The 24937-nt window shown below is 38.8% G+C and overlaps 2 protein-coding genes across 5 annotated transcripts in view; both read right to left on the bottom strand.

Annotated features, from left to right (window-relative positions):
* The window catches only part of tango6 (transport and golgi organization 6 homolog (Drosophila)), a 41921-nt gene extending 25725 nt beyond the window's left edge, over window positions 1–16196 (bottom strand). The window contains exons 1-11 of one of the 4 annotated variants that reach the window (XM_088613455.1): window positions 16085–16196; window positions 12133–12794; window positions 9734–9850; window positions 7579–7729; window positions 6791–6814; window positions 5580–5701; window positions 4753–4915; window positions 4026–4093; window positions 2130–2242; window positions 1047–1226; window positions 590–716 (exon numbers count right to left, since the gene is read on the bottom strand). In XM_088613455.1, coding sequence (XP_088469581.1) covers window positions 590–716; window positions 1047–1226; window positions 2130–2242; window positions 4026–4093; window positions 4753–4915; window positions 5580–5701; window positions 6791–6814; window positions 7579–7729; window positions 9734–9850; window positions 12133–12794; window positions 16085–16136 — 1779 coding nt within the window. In that variant the 5' untranslated portion in view covers window positions 16137–16196. Of the gene's footprint in view, window positions 1–589; window positions 717–1046; window positions 1227–2129; window positions 2243–4025; window positions 4094–4752; window positions 4916–5579; window positions 5729–6790; window positions 6815–7578; window positions 7730–9733; window positions 9851–12132; window positions 12795–16084 lie in introns of all 4 variants that reach the window. The other 3 variants (XM_088613456.1, XM_088613457.1, XM_088613454.1) reach the window with 3 other exon arrangements.
* Window positions 16197–16433: 237 nt separating this feature from the next.
* Window positions 16434–18495, bottom strand: il17c (interleukin 17c). Its single transcript, XM_088614001.1, has 3 exons — window positions 18037–18495; window positions 17631–17878; window positions 16434–17246 (listed from the first exon to the last, which is right to left on the bottom strand). Exons 1-3 carry the CDS (start codon window positions 18043–18045, stop codon window positions 16994–16996), a joined length of 510 nt encoding a protein of 169 aa, XP_088470127.1. The 5' UTR covers window positions 18046–18495; the 3' UTR covers window positions 16434–16993.
* Between the last annotated feature and the right edge of the window lie 6442 nt (window positions 18496–24937).

Genomic DNA, 24937 nt, shown 5'->3' on the forward strand with positions numbered 1-24937 from the left:
CCTAGAAGTTTTAAGAACAGACTAAAAAGCTGAACATCTTAAATGCGATTCATGAATTAATTTATTCCCAAGAGTACACTGCTCTTGAAACAAACACTGCTAAGTCCAAACACAGGAAAACTAAGAAACAACCAATAGAAATAAAGAAATGAAGCAATTATCTGTACACCCATAAGACAAGTGAAAGATTTTACTACATTGTAGATGCTGATGATTTCAAACTTTCAACTGATATCTAGCAACGTGGTGAAAGGAAAAGTTGGGCAGGGGAAATAATCATTATTCTTTTGTTTTTAATGAAATTATGAAGTGAACAGAAACAATGTAAGCTAAATCATTAGCCCATACTTTAGAGCAGAAGTACTCATTTCCTGGCATTGAGACTGAGCCAAGCTATTCTTTAAGCAATAGGTCTCTTTTAAGCATTAATGTCTTAAGACTTTCTTTAAACTGTGCAACTGATCCAATTAAGCAAATTAGTTCAAACTGAGTTATAACATTCTCTTGCAAGATGGAGGACTTTGTGGCCTTAGAGGACAAGAGCTGCAGATGTCTACTTCAGAGAATTTCCACCCAAGCAGCACGGTACCTTCAGCAGCTCGATGAAGTAGTCCCCAGGCAGACTGCTGCCCTGTAGGCTGGCCAGCAGGTCCACGAAGCACTCCACTCGCCACTGCTCAGAGGACACCTTCTCGTACAAGGCCTCTTCTTCATCGCTGAGCAAAACGACAGTCCTGTTTCAACCAAACTCCACATCGGCCGGTGTCTCATTTCCCAACCTCAGACTCTACATAATGGACTTCTTCACATTCAGACTCAGAACTTAAATGGCTGATATGACTACAACTTTGCGACATTATATATACTGTATATATTGTATATTGTATATATGCAGCTATAAACAAATGCCAAGTGAAATCTAATTTCCCTATTCAACAGCCCTAAAACACATGTTTATGCGAGCCATGTGAAAGTAATGAACTTGTATGGTAATGCAGTGGCATGGAGACACCATGGGCAGTACGTATCGCAATGCTGTCGTTTACCAGATAGGCTCTCGCAGGCCGACCACAGCTCCCCCTTCACTCCCGGGAGAGAACTGGTACAGAGGAGGCTCGTTTCCCGGCTGCCTGTTCCAACCACTCAGCTGCTCCAGTGAAGAAATTGCCACGACAGAGTCCGTCGTTTTAGAGAAGTACCACAGCAGGATCTCATGACAGGGGGAGCTTCAAGAACATTAGAGGACAGGAGTTTCAACAGACGTGGGCCAAACACATCTAAGACTGAAATCGCATACACAGAAGGACTATTCTTTTCAAATGTCAGTATTCTTTATGACCTCTTTTCTTTCACAGCACTGCTGTACCACAATGTAAGGACCCCATCTCCGTTTACAGTTAACATAAAACAATATTAGGAACCCCCGTTGAATAACGCACTGCAAGAACAGCTAGAACAAAATCTCTTTCACACGTTTTTACAGCCCAGGTGCATCTTATTCTAGTTGGTGTTATTCAGCAGTGTCACTACAACTGAAGCTATGTTGAAGGCTGGAACAGTGTGTGGGACTGAACTGAAAATGCCCCAGTTGTTACCAGTTGTCAGAAGGATTTAGATCTGAGGTTTGTTCTGGCCAGGGAAGCTCCTTTGGTGAACTACACTCGCCACAGAAAGAGTCCATTCCGTTTAACTGGGAGTTCCTACTATTCTGGACAGTGAGTGCATATCAATAAAAGGATTAAGCCTTATCTTACAGCTTCCTGGTACCAAAAGATACAGAATTATAAAAAAGGTATATAGAAAAAAAGTCCAATATTTATTAACCAACTACACCTCATTATTTTACTTTTGATCCTTCCTTCAACAAGGGGGTATTGGACACTGGGGATGATTGGGGCAAATAAATTAGTCATGCCACACTCAATAACTTTACAACGCTACTACAGTGGTAGTCACACAGAGTGCTTTGGACTAACAATTACGTTCTTTGGACGAGAAAAACTGTAATTCCCAAAACAGCACACAGTAGTATGTGTATTTTTCCGGTTTACTTTTAATTGAATCCAACAAAAGCCAACAACTGCAGATTCACAGACTCTATTTAGAATAAAAAAGAGAATGCAGCTTACCGTAAATGAGATGCATTTTGTTTGGTAAAACAATACAGAGAAAAAATTACAGGAATAACACTTCCAAGGGACATCATCAGAGCCGGAAGGGGTCTATTCCCAACAACACAAACCTAAGAGATATGGAACCAAAATCAAAAATCCAAATGTGCAAGCATCTGAATAATACATGATCACAGTATAATTAAGCTAAAGCGGACACCCCATAATTAATGCCCCTGGCTTACATCTCTGGTGAAGGAAGCACTGAATTATACACATTTTCATTTTAATTAACCTTAAACAGACATGCCATCATGATTAATAAAATGCAGCTCAATCTCCAAGTGCTTGCATTAGGGTAAAAAATGATAGCTCGAGTTCACCTCCGATAATCCTGTCTAAATAATTAACAGGATCAGGCATATTTATGTGAATTTAACTAACGAAGGAGTGCTTTGCAGTGTAGTTGTATGGTTTGATAAAGGAAATCACTTTTAAGTTGTCTAAAAAGTAGCCAATTAGACAAGGTAATTACTTATTTGGCTACAGGCAGTGGTGAAGAACCACACTGCCACCAGGGAAGGCCTGGGATTAATCACTAGAGAGACTCGTGTGATCTCTCACGTTCCTGCAGGCACATTAGTGAGAGACACTGTACTGATAGGTGGGTGGGGCAGAGGAGCTTGTCTGCACTTCCTCAGTCTCGCTGTGCAGTACAAGGCAGTACAAGAACGGTTCACGTGGGCAGAGACGTGAAAAAATAGTTCAAAATTGAATGAAGGGAAAAAAGGAAGGGCACGCCAAACATTTTTCAGACCACAACTTTAAAACGACTATTGTTTATACTATATATATAAAATATATATACAAAATAACGAGTTTATAAACTTCCAGCTATCATGTTGCCTCAATAGTATTAAGGCACAATTACACAAAAATGTTCATATCATTATCATGTAAAGAAATAAGCTCAAACTAAACTTCCACTGTTAGGCCACCTTTAAACATGCCATGTTGCATAGCCAAGTAATTTAATTTCATTCTGTCGCATCAGTTACAACTAAATAGTAGTTATTCACTCACATGGATGGTTCTGAATATACAGTACTTTTCCTGGGTTAAGCATAAGATATTTCCATACCACAAACTGAAAAGAAGTTTCCTCTGAGATATTCTGTTCCAAGACCCCTCAAACAATTTGTATAACAGAAAACATGGCATAGGAACAACAAAAAGGGATTAGAGATTTCAGCATCTTTATACAGAGAGCTTGAACTCAAGCCAGTAAATTTGTGCTACAAGCCGTATTGATATTCTTTTGGCTCATGTTCCTGTAACAGAAATAGCACTCAGTAAGTCATCTGTGGGCTGGAGAAATCTTTTATTAACCACCAAAAGCACGGTGAGTATTTTTTTAAAGAACAAATAATCTAGCAAATTAACCTTTTTTGTACCTGACTATGCAGTACAAAGCAGCACAGAAGATTAGCACCAAAATACATTAATTCTTGTCAATTTTTTAACACCTCATTTGGAAATATGTAGCTTAAAAGAACAGGGACAACAAATATATAAGCTGCATGTTGCAACACGGATGTTGCAAAAAGGTTTTTGCAAATCAACTGTTTAGAAACGAGTACCGAATTTATCAACAATGCAGCACCACGAGCACTGTTTTGGAGAAAGCTGAAGTGGTCAAGCAAATTAACTGGAATCGACTTTGTGAAAGCAGCAGTATTTTTTTACACCTTGATATTATTTAATCTCTGTGGTCTTCCCTTCATCATGCTAAAAAAGACAAAAAGACACTACCACTGAGCACCACGAGACTTTCCAGGCTCAACTTGAGTACACGATGTCAGCACTAGGGCAAAAACTACAATGTTTTATTAGAAATGTTTGCTTTGGGTTTACCTTATAAATATCTTCAATGCATCGGGTCAGGTCAGACTCCTCCACAACTGGTGTGCCACAATTATTGTCTAATAGTCAAAAAAGAAGGGGAGAACTCACCTGGTGTCGGAATAATTTGTACTTTAAAAACATTCACTTTCAAACAGTTGAGGTGTTTGACTATCTTTTTAATTCTCCTCAGACCCCACAATTAAATTCCAATTAATTTAAATCATGATCTGATCCTTCTAACTCTTCAATAAATACCACTTAGATCATTTACAATTCTCATTCAACAGTACTTCTGTGGAATGTGATATATTTCTCTATGAAACCAGAGAGCCCCAGAGGGACCTTTGCTTTTAAAGAAAGTCAATACACATTAAAACACAGGGCAGGAAAAGCCCTTGCTTACAGTCTTTATAATTAGGCAAACCACATCTTTTAAATAAAAACCCTTGCTTGTGAATAATTAAGTCAGCTAACTGTAGAGTCAAGTCAGCAACAAACAGCTCTAAAAATAATTTACCTTGGTTAATTTTGGGAACTTTTATTTGCTGCATCTGCTGTCTTTATTGCTTGGCTCAAGAGGAGAGCTGATCCCTCACAAAAGTATCTTTTTTGTGCCAAGTCACTTTTTTTTTAATTTGCTGTGAATGTCTTATTTTAGATAGTTTTATGATATAATCTTTGCCAGGAAACTGCATGAATATCCCAAGAACTCCAAAGTGCTGTTCTTAGCTTTTACCTGTGAGGCTCAGGCAGCTGACCAGGGGGTTCAGGAGGTGGGCAAGGAGGTACTTCTCTGCAAGCTGGGGCTGCTCCTGGACCATGGTGAGCACTGTGGTGGTCGCCACACGCTGGAACTGCAAGGCTGTCAGCTTAGCTTGCATGTGAAGAAGCTCCAGGACCTAGCCAGCCAAGCACCAAGAGAGAAAGCTTGTAATTCCAAAATTACAAGTAAATACTAAAATGCTGGCTCAAAGACAAAAAGAAAAATAAAAAGCATCTCAACAAGCTGTCACAGTTTTTGCATTGGCAAAACACAACCAAGTTGTGCTTTTTTCCGTAAGACCAATTTTTGCAAATGATCACAACCTATACTGCACTACACTAAGATACAACTAATATTATCAAAACCTTCTCTCATAAACTTCAGTCGTAAAGCAAGACAGAAAATATGGATGCCTAGTCTACTACTTCATTGGTTGTACCAGTAAACTGAATGCTAAGACTAACTGCTATAGCCTATTAAACAGCCTCCGAAAAACAATTCAGCTGCAATAAACCAGAAATCTCATCATCTGCTCTTTTCAAATCCTGCTGTTAAAGGCCTCAGGATCATAGTCAGTGAAGGAGGGCTCTATACATTATTCTGTTAAAGGGTGTGCTCTTCAGCAATTTATTTAGACTCTTTAACTCTCCCACAGAGTTCAAATTTTCAGATCAGTTCTGTTCTACAAATCATTTGGATCTTTAAGTCTGGTTAAACAAAATACAGTGCAGCTATAACATTCTCATTTATGTCTTTTAACTAAGAGCCGCAGAACGGCCTATTTCAGTTTGTTTTGGCACCTGGGGGCACACCAGTCGGTAGTACTCATCTGCAGACAGAGACTGCTGGGGGCAGGTGGACAGGATCCTGGCCACTGTGTCACACTTTCTCCAGTCTGCTTCCCTTCCCCCATCTGACCCCGCTGTGGAGGAAGAAAATAGGCACAGTTCTGAAATACAATTTCAAAGTAATACATTACTCTGTCTCTGTTGTTACTGACTTACAGTATATCATCAGATGTCTGTGCAGTGCTGGCACTCAACTGCATTTATCTTTCTAACTTTATTGCAGATCTTGATTCTTTTCTGCCTTGATATCTAGCACTATAAAACAAAATACATTTAGTGACTTCATAGATAAAAATGCATTACAAGACAGCTTACAAAAAAAGTGTGCTTCAAATAAGCGGAGATGAAAAAAAACAGGACCACTGGGAAGAGGTAATCCCTGTAAAACAAGATGCATTTGATTTGTAGAAACTGTCTTCTCCTTTGAAGGGAAAAACAGTAATTCTGGAACACAACCCGATATCTTCATTTTTCCATTCTTTCATAAAAACGCATTCAGCAGATTATTCTCCCTGTTCAACAGGCTTATAACATTTCTGTTTCAGCACTGTTGAGAGATTAGCCACACTGCTTTCATCTGAAAAGTGACTAAACTTAGACTTCAATCACAAGTGATTATAAAACTAAAAACTACATATAACCTTATTAAATGTTCACTTTTCATGGCTTTTATAAAACCCAGTTATTGAACAGTAAAGGCTAGTGTGACTCAGAAGACAGCCTAAGGACATTCACAACAGCTGAATGTGAAATTCAATTAAAATGTATGACACATACTGTTGACTCCATACAAGAATCAGCCAGCAAAGACACTTGTGTGGCAAAGTGAGAAGAGTGCCTGAGGTCCCAGCATCTCTGTTTCTAGTCTGGGCAATGTAATAATCAAACCGTGACCTGCATTCCCCAAGAAGGGGTGCACAAATTTCAGTACAGCACCAAAGCTGGATGAGCTTGAGTCAGCCAGAGTATCCTTGGCCTTCCTCTGAACAACCAATTCTGGATCCTGCTAGGTCCCTGTGGGCTTGCACTGTTGTCAATGAGAACTGCCTCCCTCCTGCAATCACTGTTAGCTCTCCAATAGGTAGTCCGAGTCCCACGGGATGATAAATGGAAGATGGATCCAACAAGTATACATTTCTGAAGAAGACACCCAATGTCCTCACCTCTGCATGCTGAGCTAATCAGAACTGATAAATGAAAAATGATCATTTCAAATTGTGTGGTTTAAAACAAGAAATGACTGAAATCCAATTCTGAACAACATAAGTGAATACATTTTGACACTGTACATATAAAAGTTTCACCCAGATCTCAAAATCTTAAAAAAAATAAATTAAGATGCCATGTGCAGCTGCTGTTCTGTTAAGTTAACTGACACTGTTAGCTGTTCTGTTACATTAAGTGACTCAGTCATGTCCTCGAAACAAGCACACATTTGGAGCAATATTTTCTCTCAGTGCTTTTCTCAGTAGCAAAATAATTTTGAGGCCGCAATAAATAAAAAAATCAAACCCCTCACATCACTCACAAATTTCAAACTCAGAGTTCAGTGGAAGTTTTCATCAGTCTAGAAAAAAAACAGAAAGGCACCTTTGCAAGTGACTTGTTTGGATCCTATGGTGTACAATTGGGATTTTTGACCCAAGACCATGACTGTTTGAAACGACACATTCATACAACTTACACATGGCATCAATTTTATCCAAAACGTAGAAACCAGAAAACTCTGAAGTGCATCCCAGAAGCATACGTTGCAAGGCAGGACTGAGAGCACATAACTGTTTGTGTTCTCAATAGGAAATCACAGGGTGAACATGCAACCTCCACCCTAGGATGGACTCAAACCCTGGACCCAAAAGCTGTTTGAAAGTAGTGCTACCTCAACGTCTCGAAATGTCATGATTCAAACTATATGTCAACGTTAGCTGCCATAACCCTGCGGCCACCTTACCTCCAGCTCCTTCTAGAATCCCTCGGACTATGGCCTGAACTCCACTGGGCTGCATGAGCCTCTCAGAAAGCAGCTGCCCACAGAGGCGTCTTAGCCAAGCGGGAGCCTGCGCCAAGGCCTGCTTGGAGACACCTCCGGGACTCTGCTTCACCTGCGGAAAGGCAGCGTTCAAAGAACGTTAACAAACAGCACAACACAGCTCTCAGCTTCACCCGGGAGGCATGGAAGATGCAAAATTTCAAATTCACCCTAAGCTGCAGCATAGTCTCACCATGCTGTAGTCATAATCTAACAAGAACAAACCTCTTTCTCCAAGAACATTCCTTCAGCTCAGTACAGGATATATATATATAGTGCAGGCATGTAAAACGGTATGCATGCACACAATCTACACATACATATAGCTGAAGATTCAGCAGCAGGTGCTGATCTATCAGATAACTCAATGTCATCTGATATAGCAAAGGTGTCTGCTCAAATTCCAAAAGCACCTCAAACCACAGACATTTTAAACCAACGGGTTGACTCATTCAATATTAAGATTACTTGTCAAAATAATTGCTCCCCAGACAAAATATGAACCATAATGGCCTTTCTGTTAGCCTGAAAACTAAATGTAATTGTACTGTGCATTTCAGTTTACCATAAACATATTAACCAAATGGGCACACCTTCAATGCTGGAAGGCATTCATTACAAAAATGTGTTTACACGCCCACTATACGGTTAGCACACGTATGTAACTTCACACTATTAACATACTTTCCAACTAAGGCTTAATGTTTACAGTAACAGCACTTATGAGTCATGTATCTCTGATGAAAATGGTTGAATGGGCCCAAATTCAGCACAACAAGGGGTGGGAACAGTAATGAAGAAGAAAGGGAAACCTTTGGCGAATGCATTTAGCATGAAAATAATTCCAGTGAAACATTTTTATTTTAAAGGCTTTAGTTTTAGTTTTCCTTTAAACGACAGCATTTGGATATGCAAAGATATACAAATAAACGGTAATCAGTTAAAATAACTTTAGTTGATTAGATGATTTGGTTTTGCAAGTAGTCAGAACACTGTTAAGCTATGACAAATCCTTAAGAAATGTACAGCGCTCCCACAAAGAGTCCCACTGGCGTAAAAGCCTCATTAGAAAAAATGTGTAAGGTAAAGGACATTCTCAGGAATGGGCCCTACGAATGTGCACTCAAGAGCATAATGTAAATCAGCTTCAGATAAGCACTGATTTACCCAGTTGTTCTGAGAAGGAGGGTAATAAATTCACTGCACTCACATTGACATGGCAACTCTCAGGTCTACCACTTTAAATGAGAGAAGATATTTCTGTGTCTAAGGATCTGCGCCTGTGGCTGGAAGGTTGCCGGTTTGTAACCCACGGCTGGCAGAGGAAACCTACTCCATTGGGCCCCTGAGCAAGGGCCTTAACCCCAGCTGCTCCAGGGGCGCTGTTTAAATGGCTGACCCTGCGCTCTGACGCCAAGCTTCTCTCCCTGTCTGTGTGTCTCATGGAGTATGCGAGTTGCAAGTTGGGGTATGCGAAAAGACAAATTCCTAATACTAGAAATTGTATATGGCCAAAAAGTGATCTTTAAAAAAAAGTGTAAAATGGAAACATCTGAAATCATGGGTGAGTGAAGTTTGTTCTAATGTTTAGTGGGAAAAGTCTTGCTAACAATATTTGAGATATGAAGGTAATGAAAACTGTACAACAATCCACACCATCATGGCTGAGACCTTCTTAAAGAATCGTCCTCAGTATCTTTTCTTATTATTAAATAATTAATTCATCATTAATTAGTTCAATAAATAAGTAATACTGTAGGTTTAGTGTGTTTATGTACATCAGTTGCCTATATGATACTAGCAGCAAAGTTCAATAACTTATATATCTTTGTGTGACAGTATGACTTGAATGGGTGAATATTTCTTAACTTTTGTTCTAAAGTCAATTAGACCCTGCTGATTGCTGTTGCAATCTGTCCAGGAGCTTCTCCATTTGAAGCAATAATTGTTTTCTATTTGTCAAAATTAAACTTTAAATGATATATTTTAAGAAAGAGCAGGATAGACATCTTTTTTTGTTTCACAGACTTTCGGGTTTCATCTTTCCAGCTCGTCCTGCCAAAATCCAAACACTTACTTGTTTTGGGCCACCTTGCAGGATCAGGAGCTCCTTAATGATGATTGGCTGGTAAACTTTTCCCAGAAGCCCCTGTAGTGCTCTTTTACAATTCCTGCGTTCTTCCATACTAACTCCCTGTAACACAAGAACATTTTTTAACAGAAAATCAGAACTACAAGGAAAACACACGTTTCGAACCATGGCACCTATGTTTTTGCATCCTTGCATGAGTTTGCATCTTTGTTCGTGTTTTTAGCACATATACTGTACAATCTGTACAATCTAGCTGGTGCTGTCCTTTTCTGATTCTTCACCTTTCCTTTCCTCTCATGCCTTCTAGTGGTAAGATTAAGGATTGCAGTTGTTAACATCAGTGCAGATCCTGTTAAGAAACAGCATCCTAAACAATATACTTGTGAGAATTACTACACCAGATCTACTGCAATATACAGTTTCTTTAGCATAATTTACTAAACCCTGGAGAAAAAAGCTTATTTTTATCCTAAGAGACCTCTGAAAATCCCCTTGGGTCCCTGTATCCCTTTTTGAGAACCAAAAATCATTGTAAATAATTTATAGATGCGACCCTTGAAAAGGATAAATGTTGCCTCATCTCTAAGATTAATGGAAGCATTTAAAAATACAATACAGAAAAGAGCATTTATTAACTAAAAACCTTTGAATATTAGTAAAAACGTTCTATTAATGCTGGCACAATATTGGCAATTCTATGAAAGAATCATAAATGGCCAATGCAAATTACTGCACTCAGTCTCTAGGGAAGCACATTTTGATCAACTCTGAAAACTTTATTAGCATCAGTCATGAGGCCAAATGCATTCAGATACAAATGCAAATGACTCCACGCCACTGAAATCATAAATTTGCAAATGCAAATGCGATACCTAAACTTTCAACACTACAACACTACAAAAAGATAATAATTTATGCGCGATGGCAAATGCATTTCAAATACAGTTCAACTGTAAACATTAATTGATTGCTTAGGTGATATACGTATTTGCTTAATACAAAATGACTGACATCTTTATACTAGTGTATAACAGTACCCTCTAGTGGAACTGTCTGAAAAATAACTTCACAAAGTACAACTGTCATTGCAGAGGATAGCTGTTAGGAACTTAGCCTGACCAAATTAGGATTTTATCTAGTGGATTTCCATTTTCTTTTTATGAACTAGTACAGGGGTGGTCAACTGTCTTGTATTATCACTTTGTTAAAATCCTGGGTCCCCAAAGCCATCTTAAATCAGCTGGTGCCAGAACAGAGACGTCTCCAATGACTATCAGCATGAATAATAACTTATCTGTTTTGATTATTTTTACATCACTCCTGAATTAATATCACCTTCTGTGATCAGTTGTTCATGGCTCCTACGACTGATCAAACCGAGAACAGCTAGTATTTGACCCAGAGGCACTCCAGATAACTATTGCAGATCAGTGCTCCAGATAACTATTTTCAACAATCAATAAAAGGCAACTTACAGTATAGATCTAAAAACATTAAGATCTTTTAGATGATGCCAACTGAAAGGAAATCATCTAAAGATGCACTTTCGTTTCTGAACTTTGTTAACTGATATAATTATAATGACAATTAATGATTAGCTTGTAAATCAACGGTTTACATGATAATTTCTGTCTCACAGCAACTAAATTCTCTTCTAGCTAAAGGTGTCTGTCTTTTTGGAATCTAAATTGGCACTCTGCTTCCCTGCCTTCTATTTTTATTTACAAATGAGCCTTAAGTAATTTACCTACGGTTTACAAATCAACCACACTTTAACAATGACATTATTGCAATGTAATAATGTCAATAAACGAGTGATTAATATTTATATTTATGTAATAATAAAATCTACATGTGTACTATGTAAAAGTCATGTTAAGCCTCTTAAACGGCATTGTTGGAATTTTACTGGAATTAAAATACTTCAATGGATTTGTTTTGGGATTATTTCATTCTCTGCTGTGGGAATTGTGAATCACATGACACATTAGATAAAAGTGCAGCAAAACTATCCTTTCCTTTTTATTTATTTTTATTGAAATACTGTACAGTAATCTCATGAATGCTGTAGATTTCTTAACCAATAATTCAACATTCTTTGTCACTTCTTTTCCCTTTCAGCCTCTCAATCACTTTTGCTGCATTATTGCTCACTTTTTTTGAGGTGCCAGGATTAAAAGTAGCGATTAATACTGAAATGTCAGACAGTGCTTAATGTAGAAGTATCCCAAGAGCGCAGCAACAAAATGCCTTTACACCGTGTGGGTCAAGGTGCAGCAAAGCCCATTGCAAATTCACCAATAGTAAGGGTTTTGTGTAGAATTTATTCAGCGTGTGAAATACTCCACGATACATGAACGTCAAAAATGAAATAATATACTGACCGACATTACCTTTCCTTGCTCAGTGACAACAGCCAGCTCGGCCTTAGACCTGCTGGGGCAATATCCCAGCTGGCACAGCCCAGCCAGGATATCACCCAAGTGACGGGTGAAGAGCATGGTGCCCAGTGAGCAGAGTTCAGCCACCTCCAACAGCGCGGTGCAGGACACGAACAGCCTGCGCGTGCCGTCGGGGGGGACGTCTCGTTGCAGCGCGCTCTCCACAGCCGCTCCGAAGGCAGAGCGCCGGCTCAGAGGGACGCCAACCCCGGGCAAAAGGTAGGGGCAGATGCCCAGGGTGACCACAAACTGCAAGGCGCAGCAAACCGTCTTCTGCTGCGCAATGCTCAAGACATCAGGAGGCAAAGGAGGGGCAGCCTCAGGGGTCCTCGAGTTAGGCTTTGTGGGATTGAACGACTCCAAGAGTCTGGTGAGGCAGCGCTTGAGGCTCTGCAGAAGCACCAGGCACTCCAGCACGAAGTTCCAGGTGACATCCTGTGAGCTTTCACACCAGCTCGCCTCTTCTGTCACCTGAGACCTGAGGCGGCCAAGCTCTTGGCACGCAGGGTCACTGCGAAGCCTCTCACCCAGAAGCACAATGTTGGCCTGCAGAGTTCTCAGCAAGGCCTCCTTTTCTGTTGTATGCACATCGCTGATGCCAGACTCTGAAGAGAAAAAAAAAAGTTGTTCAAATATCCCTGGTCCATTAAAGAACACTGACACATATCTTCTGCTTCACAAATTATATTTAGGGCAACTAAAAAATTATGACATTGAAATGAATAAAATACATTCACATGGCAAACAAAGCTGCTAATGTTTTTACAGGAAAGGCACTTCATTTGAGACCTTAAAACTCTTGGTAATTAAAAAAACTTTTTTTCTAAATGTTTTACGTAGCAGTTTATCATCTGCTCAAAAACAATGACATGGAAAATCATTCTACAAAATCTGAAACGACAACTGTCAACTCTCATTTTAGAGTACAACAAACAAATCTTACAGTAGTTCAGGTGGGGCGCTGCGTCAGCATGCGTAGGCTGCAAAGGAACAAGTAATAGGTTTATTCCATGCTGAAAAAAAGAAGAAAGAGAACCTGAAGAAGGCTCAACGGCCAAAAGTTGTGTTCTCTTTCTTCTTTTTTTCAGCATGGAATAAACCTATTACTTGTTCCTTTGAAGTCTTACAGTAGTCCACCCTTGCCGTGTGTTTTGATCATTTTGTTTTTTTACACATGAAATGACTAGCCATATGCTTGACAGCTGCAGGACTTCTGTTTTAATTTCAGACTGTCTCTCTACTTCATCATACAAACCACCTGCTTATCTGGTCAAAATGGAAGTTGTACTCCGGGTTTAGAAACAGAGAATTAGAAGTGACCTATTAAACCTTCTGGTTTGTGCCTCGCCTGGGGAACTGGGTGGTCACTACTGTTCTCCAGATCTTCCACATGATCAGTCATACCCAGCCCCATAGCCTCTGTCCGGAAATTAACACAATGAGGTAATTAAAAATGTCATATAGACCGAGGATCATCCGTCTCTTCTTCAGAGACCAACAATCACGTCTTGTGACCTTACCACACAGACACAGACACCCGATCCATGACAAAAACCAAACAAATATAAAAGGTCTTTTCAGGTGGTTGGAGTATTTTTTTCCACAGGACATGCAGGGCTGCCCACAGGAAAAAGCATAGGAATAACCTCCACCCCCACTTCATACTGTATATATCCAACACCTAGAATACTGCACGAGCTTACCAACCATCATATTATTGTAACTAAACAGTATTATCCTGAACAAGATGTTTGACCACAACAACAACAGCTTTGATTACATAGGGATCATCAGAGTAATACGCTGCCCATGAAGCTGTCTGTGGAAGAGCTGTGTGCCCGAATCGCCTTGCTATTTAAAATGCCAACAGCTTGATGATGGAGGTCAGTTTTGCTTTGCTAGCAACACTTCCATACATACTGTAAATACACCAACATAAACACAAAGGTTTGACCTTTACATTCAGGTCATGATGTGATTTACAGATTAAATATATTTTTATTTATTTTATTTCTGGATGCAAAAGGCCATTATTTGGTGGTTTTTGCTACTGAGGCGCTGTTTACTGTTTGAGCTCATCGAGCCAATAAATCTTTTACTTTAAAAAAATTAAGTGGCCAGCGACCAGGCGACATGGTATTTGTGACTCTATGACTGAGCTGTGAGGAAACCCTGTTTTGTCTTGTACATCTTACAAACATACAGTAGCTATGATTTTCATTGCATGGGATTCTACGTCGAAAATTGCGATTACATACTATTTGAATTAATGGTTTATTTTATTCACATACAAAAACACATTGCTTTATTAAGGGGATCGCAAGACTCTATAACAATTTAAAAATTGTACATTCCTTACTTTTATTAAAAAAAAAACACATTTTTAACCATGATATAAATGCGTGAGATTTTTAGTCCAAGGTGTGAGGCCGTGTGTTTCGCTCCCTATGCGTGATACAAGTATTCCACAAACGCTATGCGATTATATACCATCGTGACTGCTGGTCGCCAAAGGATCTTGTGAGGTATTCCCATGAAAACAGAATTTCGATATTGTGCATAATTTGTCATTGTTCACACATTTGTCAAGCCAGGCGGCCCGCCTGTATAAAATTGTGGGAAACCCTGCATTGTATCTATTTAAGGAAGAGAAACGAAATCAACGTTTGTTCTGTAAAACTAAGGCTAGGTTGTGCAACACTAAGCAGCAACGTATCTAGCTGAAAATAGTCATACAAAGAGTTCCAAAAAAACGTCATTACTGTCAGGCGATGCCTTCAGATTCAGTGTTTTATCTGTGATTTAAAAAAACCTTAATTGCACAAAATGATTTCGAAATCAGAAAAGAAAATAATGCAAAAACCTGCACATCTTCAAAAACGTCGCAGAGTAATTGTTTTCGTTTTCGCGATCGCTATATTTCATTCATTATAACGAGTTAATTATGAAAATTCCAGAGAAATCCAAATGCATTAGATCTTAAAATAAACTACATAGTCTTAATCATGAGATAAAAGTTTTGATTTAACCGACAAAAAGTATGAAATAAGAGCACGCTTAAGACACACTAGTACAACAAAAACAATACCTCAGGAAGCAACAATGCATTTACATTATTGAATTCTGAAATCTGAGGTGACAAACGAGTTCCTATGTCCCTCACACCTTGTGCCATAAAGGCGTATACCTGATGGAGGTATTTTCATATACGGGGTTCTATTATTTTCATATAGTAATGTTCTATTACCATTTAATTATTGTACAAAATGCGTTGTTATTTTTTTTTTATTTTTAGCGGAAGAGTTTCGATGGATTACTAACAGCTACACTTTAAAACCTTCAAACTGAACCTACTCAAAGACGCTTAGAGCACCCCTACAAAACACATGGTTACTGTGACTATCTTAATATGACGGCTCTACTGACCAAACTATTCAAACGCAAGGGCAGCAAAGCCCCCACCTAAGATTTTAAAACATATGAAAACGAACCTGTGCTACAGTAACACGAAATAGCGAATCATATCGTTCATATTATCCATCTATGAATTGGCTTCATTACTCTGCTCTCCTCCCCACTGATAGCTGATGTGAGGTGAGCGTTCTGGCGCACTATGGCTGCCGTCGCATCATCCAGGTGGGGCTGCACATTGGTGGTGGTGGAGGTGATCCCCATTACCTGTAAAGCGCTTTGAGTGGAGTGTCCAGAAAAGCGCTATATAAGTGTAAGCAATTATTATTATTATTATTATTATTATATTCTGGAGAAAGTTTCGCTTTCCAGTGTCCATAACTTGGGTATGCACAGCTAACGGGGAGACAACGGATGAAACAAGACAACTTTTGCGGCAACAAAAACTCACAATACTGTTCAACACGCGTAACATCTCACTGACCTGCAACAGGTTTAATAAGAATATCAAGAGCCTCCAGGAGTTTCACCAACATCTCTGTTAAGTTACGTGGGTAGGAGTCCCATGCAAATCAACAACACTTTCGCGTCGCACTGAAAAGACGTCACGATACCTTCCCATGATGAGCCCATCCTCGTCCAACCTTAATGACGAGTATGGCGAAGAGCTGTAAGGAGCTCTCGTTACTATTGATATGTTATATATGTTCTTGTTTGTATTGTTGATATAATAAGGTTTTAAAACTGACTTGTTACTCAGCGTGTGAGAGCAGTATTTCACTTAAAGCAGAACAAGACTGAAAACCGACAAGGAAAAAATGTAACGAGGTTAATGAATTGACACCAGTAGTTTATTTTAACCTGAACAGCCATACAAAGGTATTACAAATAATAACAAATGCATTTTTTATGTTCGTCTTGTTAAATGATATGTATACAAAAATCAGATTAGTTTCCCAACGCATATTTTCATCGGTCGTTTCATAGTTGTACTAGTTTACATTACGCCTAGTAGTGCTCTTTCGAACATTCTTAAATATTGAATGTTTTATACTATAATGAGAAATAAAGTCAGTTCAATGCTAACAAATGTGTTTACGTAATCTGATAAGTACAATAAATAACCTCTACTGCCTTAAATCACAAATGAGGACAGTTATGAATGAATAAAAATAAATAGCTAAATAAATACATAAATAAAATAAATAACGACTCCATATAAATCTCGAATTCATGTAAAAACATGCCTTACGGAGCTTATCAATATAAGCAACTCGGTTCATGTTATCACTTACAATAACAAGAGTGCATTTTAAAACAAACACAACACGTATATATGTGACTCATGTCACTACAATGAGAGTTAAAAGACACAATTATCCTCTATAAGAGGCTAAGAATGGGTCTTGGGTATTACACATGTGCAAGCCACTGGGACTTTTATATATTCCACAACGTAGGTATACTTCCTCTCGTTCGACTTGCGATGCGGGCAATCTATCCTTTTCAAAACCATCATGGTCTGCTCCACAGGGACAGAGTTCATGGATAGATTCTCCGTCCCGTCCTTAGGATCGATGCATCCCGAGCACAAGCACTCGGCGTAGGCCAGTTTTTTCGGGAATCTGTTTTCATCCACATGGATTCTTCACCAGACAGCAAAATGGGAACAAGAGAAAACGCCGTTAGAGAAAACCGCCGCATAAATCGCTTGCCTTATTTTCATCAAGCAACCAACGCTTTTCTTAACATCAACCAAAACACACGCACATCCCTGAACTGCTGTACAGTACGTATTTCCTGCCTTGGTTTTAGCACCTATTTTAAACTTGTTTACATAGCTGGGAATTTTAAAATGTTGACGCTAGGCTTAGATGGTTTCATCTCCACCCATGTGCTTAATCACATCATTCGATTCTAATCTCACAGCTGCAACCTAACTAAGTCTGCAAAGTGGAATCGGCTCTTATCCCTTCTCTGCTGGAGACGCATAGCGCACCTTGAGGAATAAGGAAAGGCAGTGTCCTTACCTGTACCGCCAGGGGGAGATGGAGCGGCGACTATGATCCCCCATCGGACGCTTAACGCGGTAGTTCGGGCAATCCTCATGCGTGTTCCCTGGGTTTCTTTCCAGCTCCCTGACCATGTAATACGGTGGGTACCGTTCCAATTCCATCCGTCCTACGAAACTCCTGTAATGTTTCTCCAGGTCCCCTTTTGCGTAGCAGCGATGCCCTTCCGTCAAACACAATTGTGTCACGGCCAAGAGAACCAGGATCTGCAATAAAGAAAAAAATAATATATACAGTCTTGTATAATAGAAAACCAACGCAAAGAGCCGCACTTCTTGTTAAAGTTTAAAAGAAAGCTTGACCACAATGTCCGTATGTCAGAGAATAATGGTGTAAAGCGCCCTGGTTTTCCTTATGAACGTACCTTCAGCATGTCTGGAAAAAGTCAAGTGGTTGAGCTCCTAAGCAAGGACAGACAGCTAGTTCGCTGGCTTTCAGGAGTGTGCTCTGTGTTCCTGCCATAATTTGCCCGTCGAAATTTATACTGTAGCTCCAACTCACTTTTGTCCTGGGGAAAATCCAAAGAAATAATTTACATGATTTTGACTTCCTTTTTTTTCCCCAAGTTGGATTCCATACCTACGATGTAGAATTAAGGGGGAGGCGCCTATTTTAGAAGATGAGGTCAGACGCTGAAATCAAAACGAGACACAAATATTCGATATGCAGTAACATCATATTCTTCAGAAAACCTAATGGCTAAAAAATGAAAGCCAGTTCAAATAAGGTTCTCCAGGTGAAGGTACCCGCATAAAAATATTTTTCGGTTGCGCGTAACGGATTACAGGTATAACTGAGCTCTGCGTATTACACCAAGACATTTAGAAGCCCTAACTGCAGATTACTTAATTACTTAAAATATATTTTTACAGGCTATCTGCATGCAAAACGTCAATGGAAAAATGTTGTATACAATACTTTTGGGATTGCCAACATAAGCTTAAAATGAATTTAAAATTGTATCAAGACATTTGAAGAATAGGTGAACTATCACTTCTCGGTCTGTCCTTCATGCCCGTGTAATTATGTTATCCTAAATGCGAAAGTAAGAAAATATATTACGTTAAACCATTCAGATACAGGTTTTATGCAGGCATCAACAATAGCACTAAACTAAAAAAGCTCTCGAAACAATTCCTAGCCTTACCACTTCAGGGTCATTTCATTTCTTGTTTTCTGTTTGACACAATGATTAAAATATAATTAAGACCAAATGAAATCAGAAGGTGGATGGGAATTCTGTGTGGACTGCGTCCATGTCAGCAAAGAAATTCGGAGTGTTATTTAACCTTTTCTTTAAAGGTTATGAGGCTTTCTTATTTTTTACTTCACACTGAAACCTCAAACTAGACCACCAGGGTGTAAAGGTGGGTGAGGTAACCCCCTCTAAAACTTTCTCAAATATTTTTTATTATTCTCTCTAAACAGACAATATTAGACAGATTAAAATCTTACAGTTTTGTGGGGGGACTGAAACCTTGTAGTGGAAGAAAGCTATATAATAGGCTATAGGAAAGACTATATAATAGGTGTTATAGAATTGGGTGGCTTGGTTTACTCTGGTGCCTCATAGTTTCTGGGTTGTGGGTTCGATTCGTTACTGGGCTATCTTCTGTGTGGGATGTATATGTCCCTTCTCCCCACCTCACCCCTCCCAGTTAACCTTTACACAATGTCTGGAACATTTCAATGGCGTCTCTGAGTTGCCCCCATGCCATGTGTGTGTGAGCCCTACAGCAGACTGGCATTCTGACCAGTGTGTTGTTCTTTGCCTTCTGCCTCTGGGACTGTCCCTTTGTAGTTTCATTGCTTAAGACGAAGGTCCTTTCTGTTGATGGACCTGTCTGGTTCCAACCACTGCCTTCCCTGTGTTGAAAATCAGTGACACACAATTGGCTTCACTGTCCCTTTTTAAATGTCGTGCATTTTGATCACATTCAGACTTTTTTGTTCACTTAAAATTAAGTTCAAATCTATATGTACAAACAATATAACATATATGCACCCACATAGATCATTTAAACTTTTATCCAAATTCAATTGAACGGAATTATGTGACCTCAGAGCACCCCAGCTTGTTTTGATTCCAGAGGAGTTTCAGAAATAAGGAGTCCGCCCTTTGATGGGAATTCCTGGGGGCAGATTGATCTCCTGCACACAAGTGGTTAGGAAAGGTTTAATTTTCCAGAGGAGCCCCAATAACCACTACCTTCCCTGCTCTAATTAACATCTGTTGAAGTTGCTCTGGCAGGCAGTAGCATGCCATTTAAGCATGGACCACTAGGATTAAGGACAGCTTCTACCCAGGGTTCATCATAAACTGCTATCTGTGCAGTGCCTCCGAACTCACTGCAGCTCTGCACTGTGCACTTTTGACTTGGACTACCATATATTTTTGTTCACTACCACATGTTTATTGTTCTCTACCATGTATTTGTGGTTTTGTTTGTTTATTGACTGTACATACTATCACTATTTATCATGTACCATTTTGTAATGTACTGTCTACATTGTGTGGTGCTGTCTGTCGTACTGTGTAGTCTGCTGTATTGTGCATATCCTGAGAGATTGGCGCAAATAGGAATTTGATTGTATATGTACATATGGCAACAAAGCCTTCTATTCTACTCTATAGAGAATAGTTACATTTGGAGTTTCTATCAGACCTTTTCCTGAAATTACGTAACAGAAACAATAAGTCATTGCAAATTGATTTTAGATGGCAGTGTTGTAGTATCAGTATGATTGCCTTTGGCTATTCAGTACAACCACAAACTGTAAACACTTGACACAGTAAAACACAGAAATCAGTCACTTAAAGTAGAAGTCATGTCTTTTTTATTTTTGTCAACCACTTTCTTAATTGCATAACTGGGTCAGTGTGTAAACATTCTGATTCTCTGTTGTCAGTATAGACAAGTTCCCCTTGACAGATCACAGCATGACATTCAGTTTCATGTTTCCTCATACACAGATTTAGAAACAATTGGACGCCAGAGAATTGTAAGTGTGAATTTACTGAATACTCTTCCATGATTGCTTCTGATTTAGAAAGTCTCTAGGACTGGATAGACATCTGGTGAAAGCAACATAATATAGACAAGTTCCCACTATAACAGAGATAATTTTATAGTCCTTTGGAGGAGACATAAATCTGAGGTCCTGGCCAAATTTCCTCATCGCCTTTACCAATCCTGGTCTCCTAATAATCCCCATCTCTGAACTGGCTTTATTACTCTGCTCTCCTCCCCACAGACAGCTGGTGTGTGGTGAGTGTACTGGCGCACTCTGGCTGCCGTCACGTCATCCAGGTGGGGCTGCACACTGGTGGTGGTGGAGGGGATCCCCAGTAAAGGTCTTTGAGTGGAGTGTCCAGAAAAGCGAGTTTAAGGAATTATTTCTTATTATAAAAAGCATGTTCTTTATAGTGACAAGTGGTAACGATGTTGAAGAACAGATATGTGCAAGACATTGATGTGTTTATGTTACCTCCATAAAGTCATTTTCTAAACAATGAAGTAAAACAATAGAAAGGCAAACAGGGGGTTTGCATATACAGTGAAAAGTGTGGAAATATTTAGAAATTCATCAGAAGTTGCTGGCAGGACGGAAAATCAGTGAACCAAGGTCACTTAATTAAATGAGCTCGAAATAACAAATAAAAAAAGTCCTGGTTTCAAGCTCAATGCTTTCTTAAAACTTAAAACCAACTCTTTCTTAAACAACATTATTCTGTAATTAAGGCTATGAAAATAAAGATTTTAAACCTAAGGCCTATTTAGTGCAGATGTTTACACAGAATTGGTTGGTAATTGTGGGTGGAAAACCGGTGCAATGTTGCATGAGCACCAGGCCTTTATTTCAGCTGAAGCCAAGGCACAATAGCATGAGAGGAAGAAAAAGTTTCTCTCTTTCTCTGTCAGTTTTCCCAGGATGAGTGGCTGAGCTCTCTTTATTTTAGCCAGATAACAGAAGATACAATTCTCACAGCGCCCCCTCTTCCAGCGACTGGTTGACTTTCCATTCTTGCCATTCTAAAAACTTACGTTTTCTTGAATAATTTGTAGCTACTCGCAGTCTACATGTTATGTCAGAATCACAAGGACATATTGTTTACCAAAGAAGCTTTTTAAACACAACCTTTTACTGTTGAGAAGTTATTGGTGCTTCAGGTAACCACTGGGTTACACAGAAAGTGTACAGTGATTTTGAGATTATCATGGTGTTATAAAAAAGATATATAAAAACAATCCTTCAATGGCAAATCTCATACTCATACTCAGGAAAGAGGTTTTCAGATTTCACTTTTGTACTAAAATGATAAGAGTAACAGTTTACTCACATAGCTTCAGGTCTACACTTCCTAAAGGGAAAACTCCCAGCTCAAAAGCCCATTTCATGGTGAAATTACTTTATCTAATTGAAATCATTTGGTACTCTATAGTATCAATAAGAAACAATCTCCTGGCACATATTGAAAACCAAAAATTACAGCCCAAAGGAAACAGAGTTAGAATCTGCTTTAATATCTGAAGCAGTGTTGACGAACAGAAGCTCCCTGGTTGGTCAACGACTCATCACTTGCTGTTTGTAGCTGGACACCCTGAGAAATGAGCGGTATGATCTACATGGTGCACAGTTATAGTGTTAGCATCTCATTCAGAGGAGATGAAGACCAAGTGACCTGTTACTTGTGATAGAATGGCAGAAATATTCACCCAGCTGCTCTTCTGAGAAGAGGATCAGCCTTTGAAGAAAGGCGTAAAGGTCAAACTGTCGTTTTTGTACTATTTTGTACATTTTTGTACTAAGAATATCAGAGCTATAAAATAAGGCTAACTATGTCCCGGGAAGAACGAAGAATCACAGAATCCTGAAATTCTTAATTTCACTTTGTGAATATAATTCGTTATATGACTTATCTTTTTTTTTACCTTTCAAGGAATGGTCAACTTGAAATGGATACAAGCCTATTCTGCTTTTGTCAATAAATTGCAATAAAAATAAAATATGCTTGTTAAAAAAGGAAGTATTGTTCAAATAATACAGGTCTAATTATATAATGGGGAACTTTTAAGTTCTCTCTGTATCTAGTCACAAGGGCCAAGTAGACTTTTATTAGCATGATTTAGTGATTTCTTCTTTTTTGGGGGGGTGGGGGAAGTCTTTTTCACTGAATAAAAATTGGAGAGGACTTTCTAACATTTCTCTGAATTAACTTGAACTGCTTTTTCTTTCAAGGTCTTGTCCAAAAGACCATGAGGGCAGGGAATATTTTTTCGTAATGAAACCAAGACCAAAAGAACCCGTAACACTTATTAACTAGAATGCAATGCGATAAATCATTGACCTACATTTTTCCCAGTAAGAGTTTGCTTAAAACTGGAGTTTGTGCCCGGCTTTGAAAATTTCCCAGGTTATCAAGAATGTGGTATTTTCCTAGATGTTGTGGGAAACTGGTAGCGTTTTGTTAAAGAAAAAGGTAACCGAAATCAATCAAATAACATTTTTGTCAAATTTTAACAGGCTTTCAATGTGCAGCAGATTCTTGGGAATAAAAACAAAAATGGAGGGAATGTAATTTATTGTGTTGATTCTCTCTCCATCATCGGAACAATGCTCATTTCAATAACATGGAGGGATAAAGGGAGTATAAAAATTCCAGAGCAAAAACGTTTACATAAAAGAGCACTTAAACTGAAAGTGTAATTAAGACATAAGAAAATGAGTTTAACAAACCAATAATTACAATTAAATTGTAATTAAATTGAGCACTAGATTATAATTTCCATGATAACTGATACAAATATAATGTATTAATCTCTGGAGCCATATCCATTTTAATTGTGGCAATAATGTGGGAAATGCGAAAGTATTTTAGAAACAGTAATACTATTCTCAGTTTTTCGGACAAGACATTTCTTAAAGAAACTCCCCCTTGAGCAGTGTACTTATTGTTGTGAGAATGTAACCTTTTTTGCAACTACATTGGGTTGAAATGGAACAATTTTCTTCTTGTGTATTCATGTTATTCCCAGTTAAAAGTAAAAACACCAATGACGGCTCAAATATTTGATCTGAATAACTGGTCGGGCTGAACTTGGATTATTTCCAAAAACTCGTAGAGTATACAGTTCTGGTAAAATCAGTTTTAAGTTAACTTTGTTTTAGGAATAGAATACAATGAGTGCACAGGGTGTGCAATGTTTTCATTGTTCACTGATGGATGTCTAAAATCTTTAGAATTAACAGCAACCTGAAAGTTACTGTGCCTTGAGGCGTCTAATGATGTCACCTGTCATCACATAAAATCATCTGGAGCAACAATGACAAAAAACCCTCTGGAAAAAAAAAAATCTGGAAAGAAATTCCCAGGGCTGCGCAAACACCTGCTCTGATTCTGGATCTTATACTGTAACCTGAAGGACATTGGTTCAAATCTGGACATTCACCCTGAGAATCACAATCACAAAACAGGGCTAGATGATTTGATTTTGCTTTGCAAAGGAAAAAAAGTGTTGCCTACTGCCATAAAAAATTGTTTTAGACAATTTTTAGGAGAACATTTTCATACAACTGGATGGTTTATTTATTTCTATTGCTTTCACAAAATTTGAAGGGTTTCTTTTTGCAAATTCAAGGATCAACTGGATGCATTTACAACTGAATTATATTCTATCTGAAGAATTCAAATCCACAACGGCTAAATTGCAATAAAAAAACTCAAGGACAAACTGATCTTTGTAAATTTCACTTTGAATGCATACAGTCTGCTGCGTGTATGTGCACAGCAGCCAAGACCAGGAGAAAAAAGATACAAGAGGTCAGAAAACATGTTTATGGTGACAATAATAATGCAAAATACTGTTTTTCTAGCATCAAATCTACAAGGTGGGAGTTGGGACCAGAAGGAAAAATATAAAAACATTCTGGACAAAGCCTTTTTGTGGAGTTCTCCCAGTTTACACTTTCATTTTACTACTCAAGAGCTTTGACCTCTAAAATGCTTTCAGCGAGAACAAACAGTTAAAAGTTTACATTGGGGAAAAATGGCAGAGAATGTTTGTTTTTGAAAGGCTACAGCCACTGAGCCAGCTGAGCCTGAACCTTTGTTTTTCCTGGGAGTCTCAGCTGATGCACCTAAATGAGCGCAAAGGTAAATACCAATAGAATCTTCCTAGTTCCTCATGGGGCCAAAGGAATGAGCTCAGCTACTCTTTTGTCTTATCACCCAGAAGGCTTTTTTTTTTATCACATCTGAAGGC

Source organism: Lepisosteus platostomus, chromosome 20 (genome assembly GCF_059453375.1).
Source record: "Lepisosteus platostomus isolate fLepPlt1 chromosome 20, fLepPlt1.hap1, whole genome shotgun sequence".
In the NCBI taxonomy this organism is placed as follows: Eukaryota; Metazoa; Chordata; class Actinopteri; order Semionotiformes; family Lepisosteidae; genus Lepisosteus; species Lepisosteus platostomus.

Excerpts from the sequence above, each read along its gene's own strand:
- il17c (XM_088614001.1), bottom strand. Across the intron at positions 17,247-17,630 it reads ATCTCCCCCTGGCGGTACAG|AATCCATGTGGATGAAAACA; the intron begins GTAAGGACACTG and ends TGTCTGGTGAAG.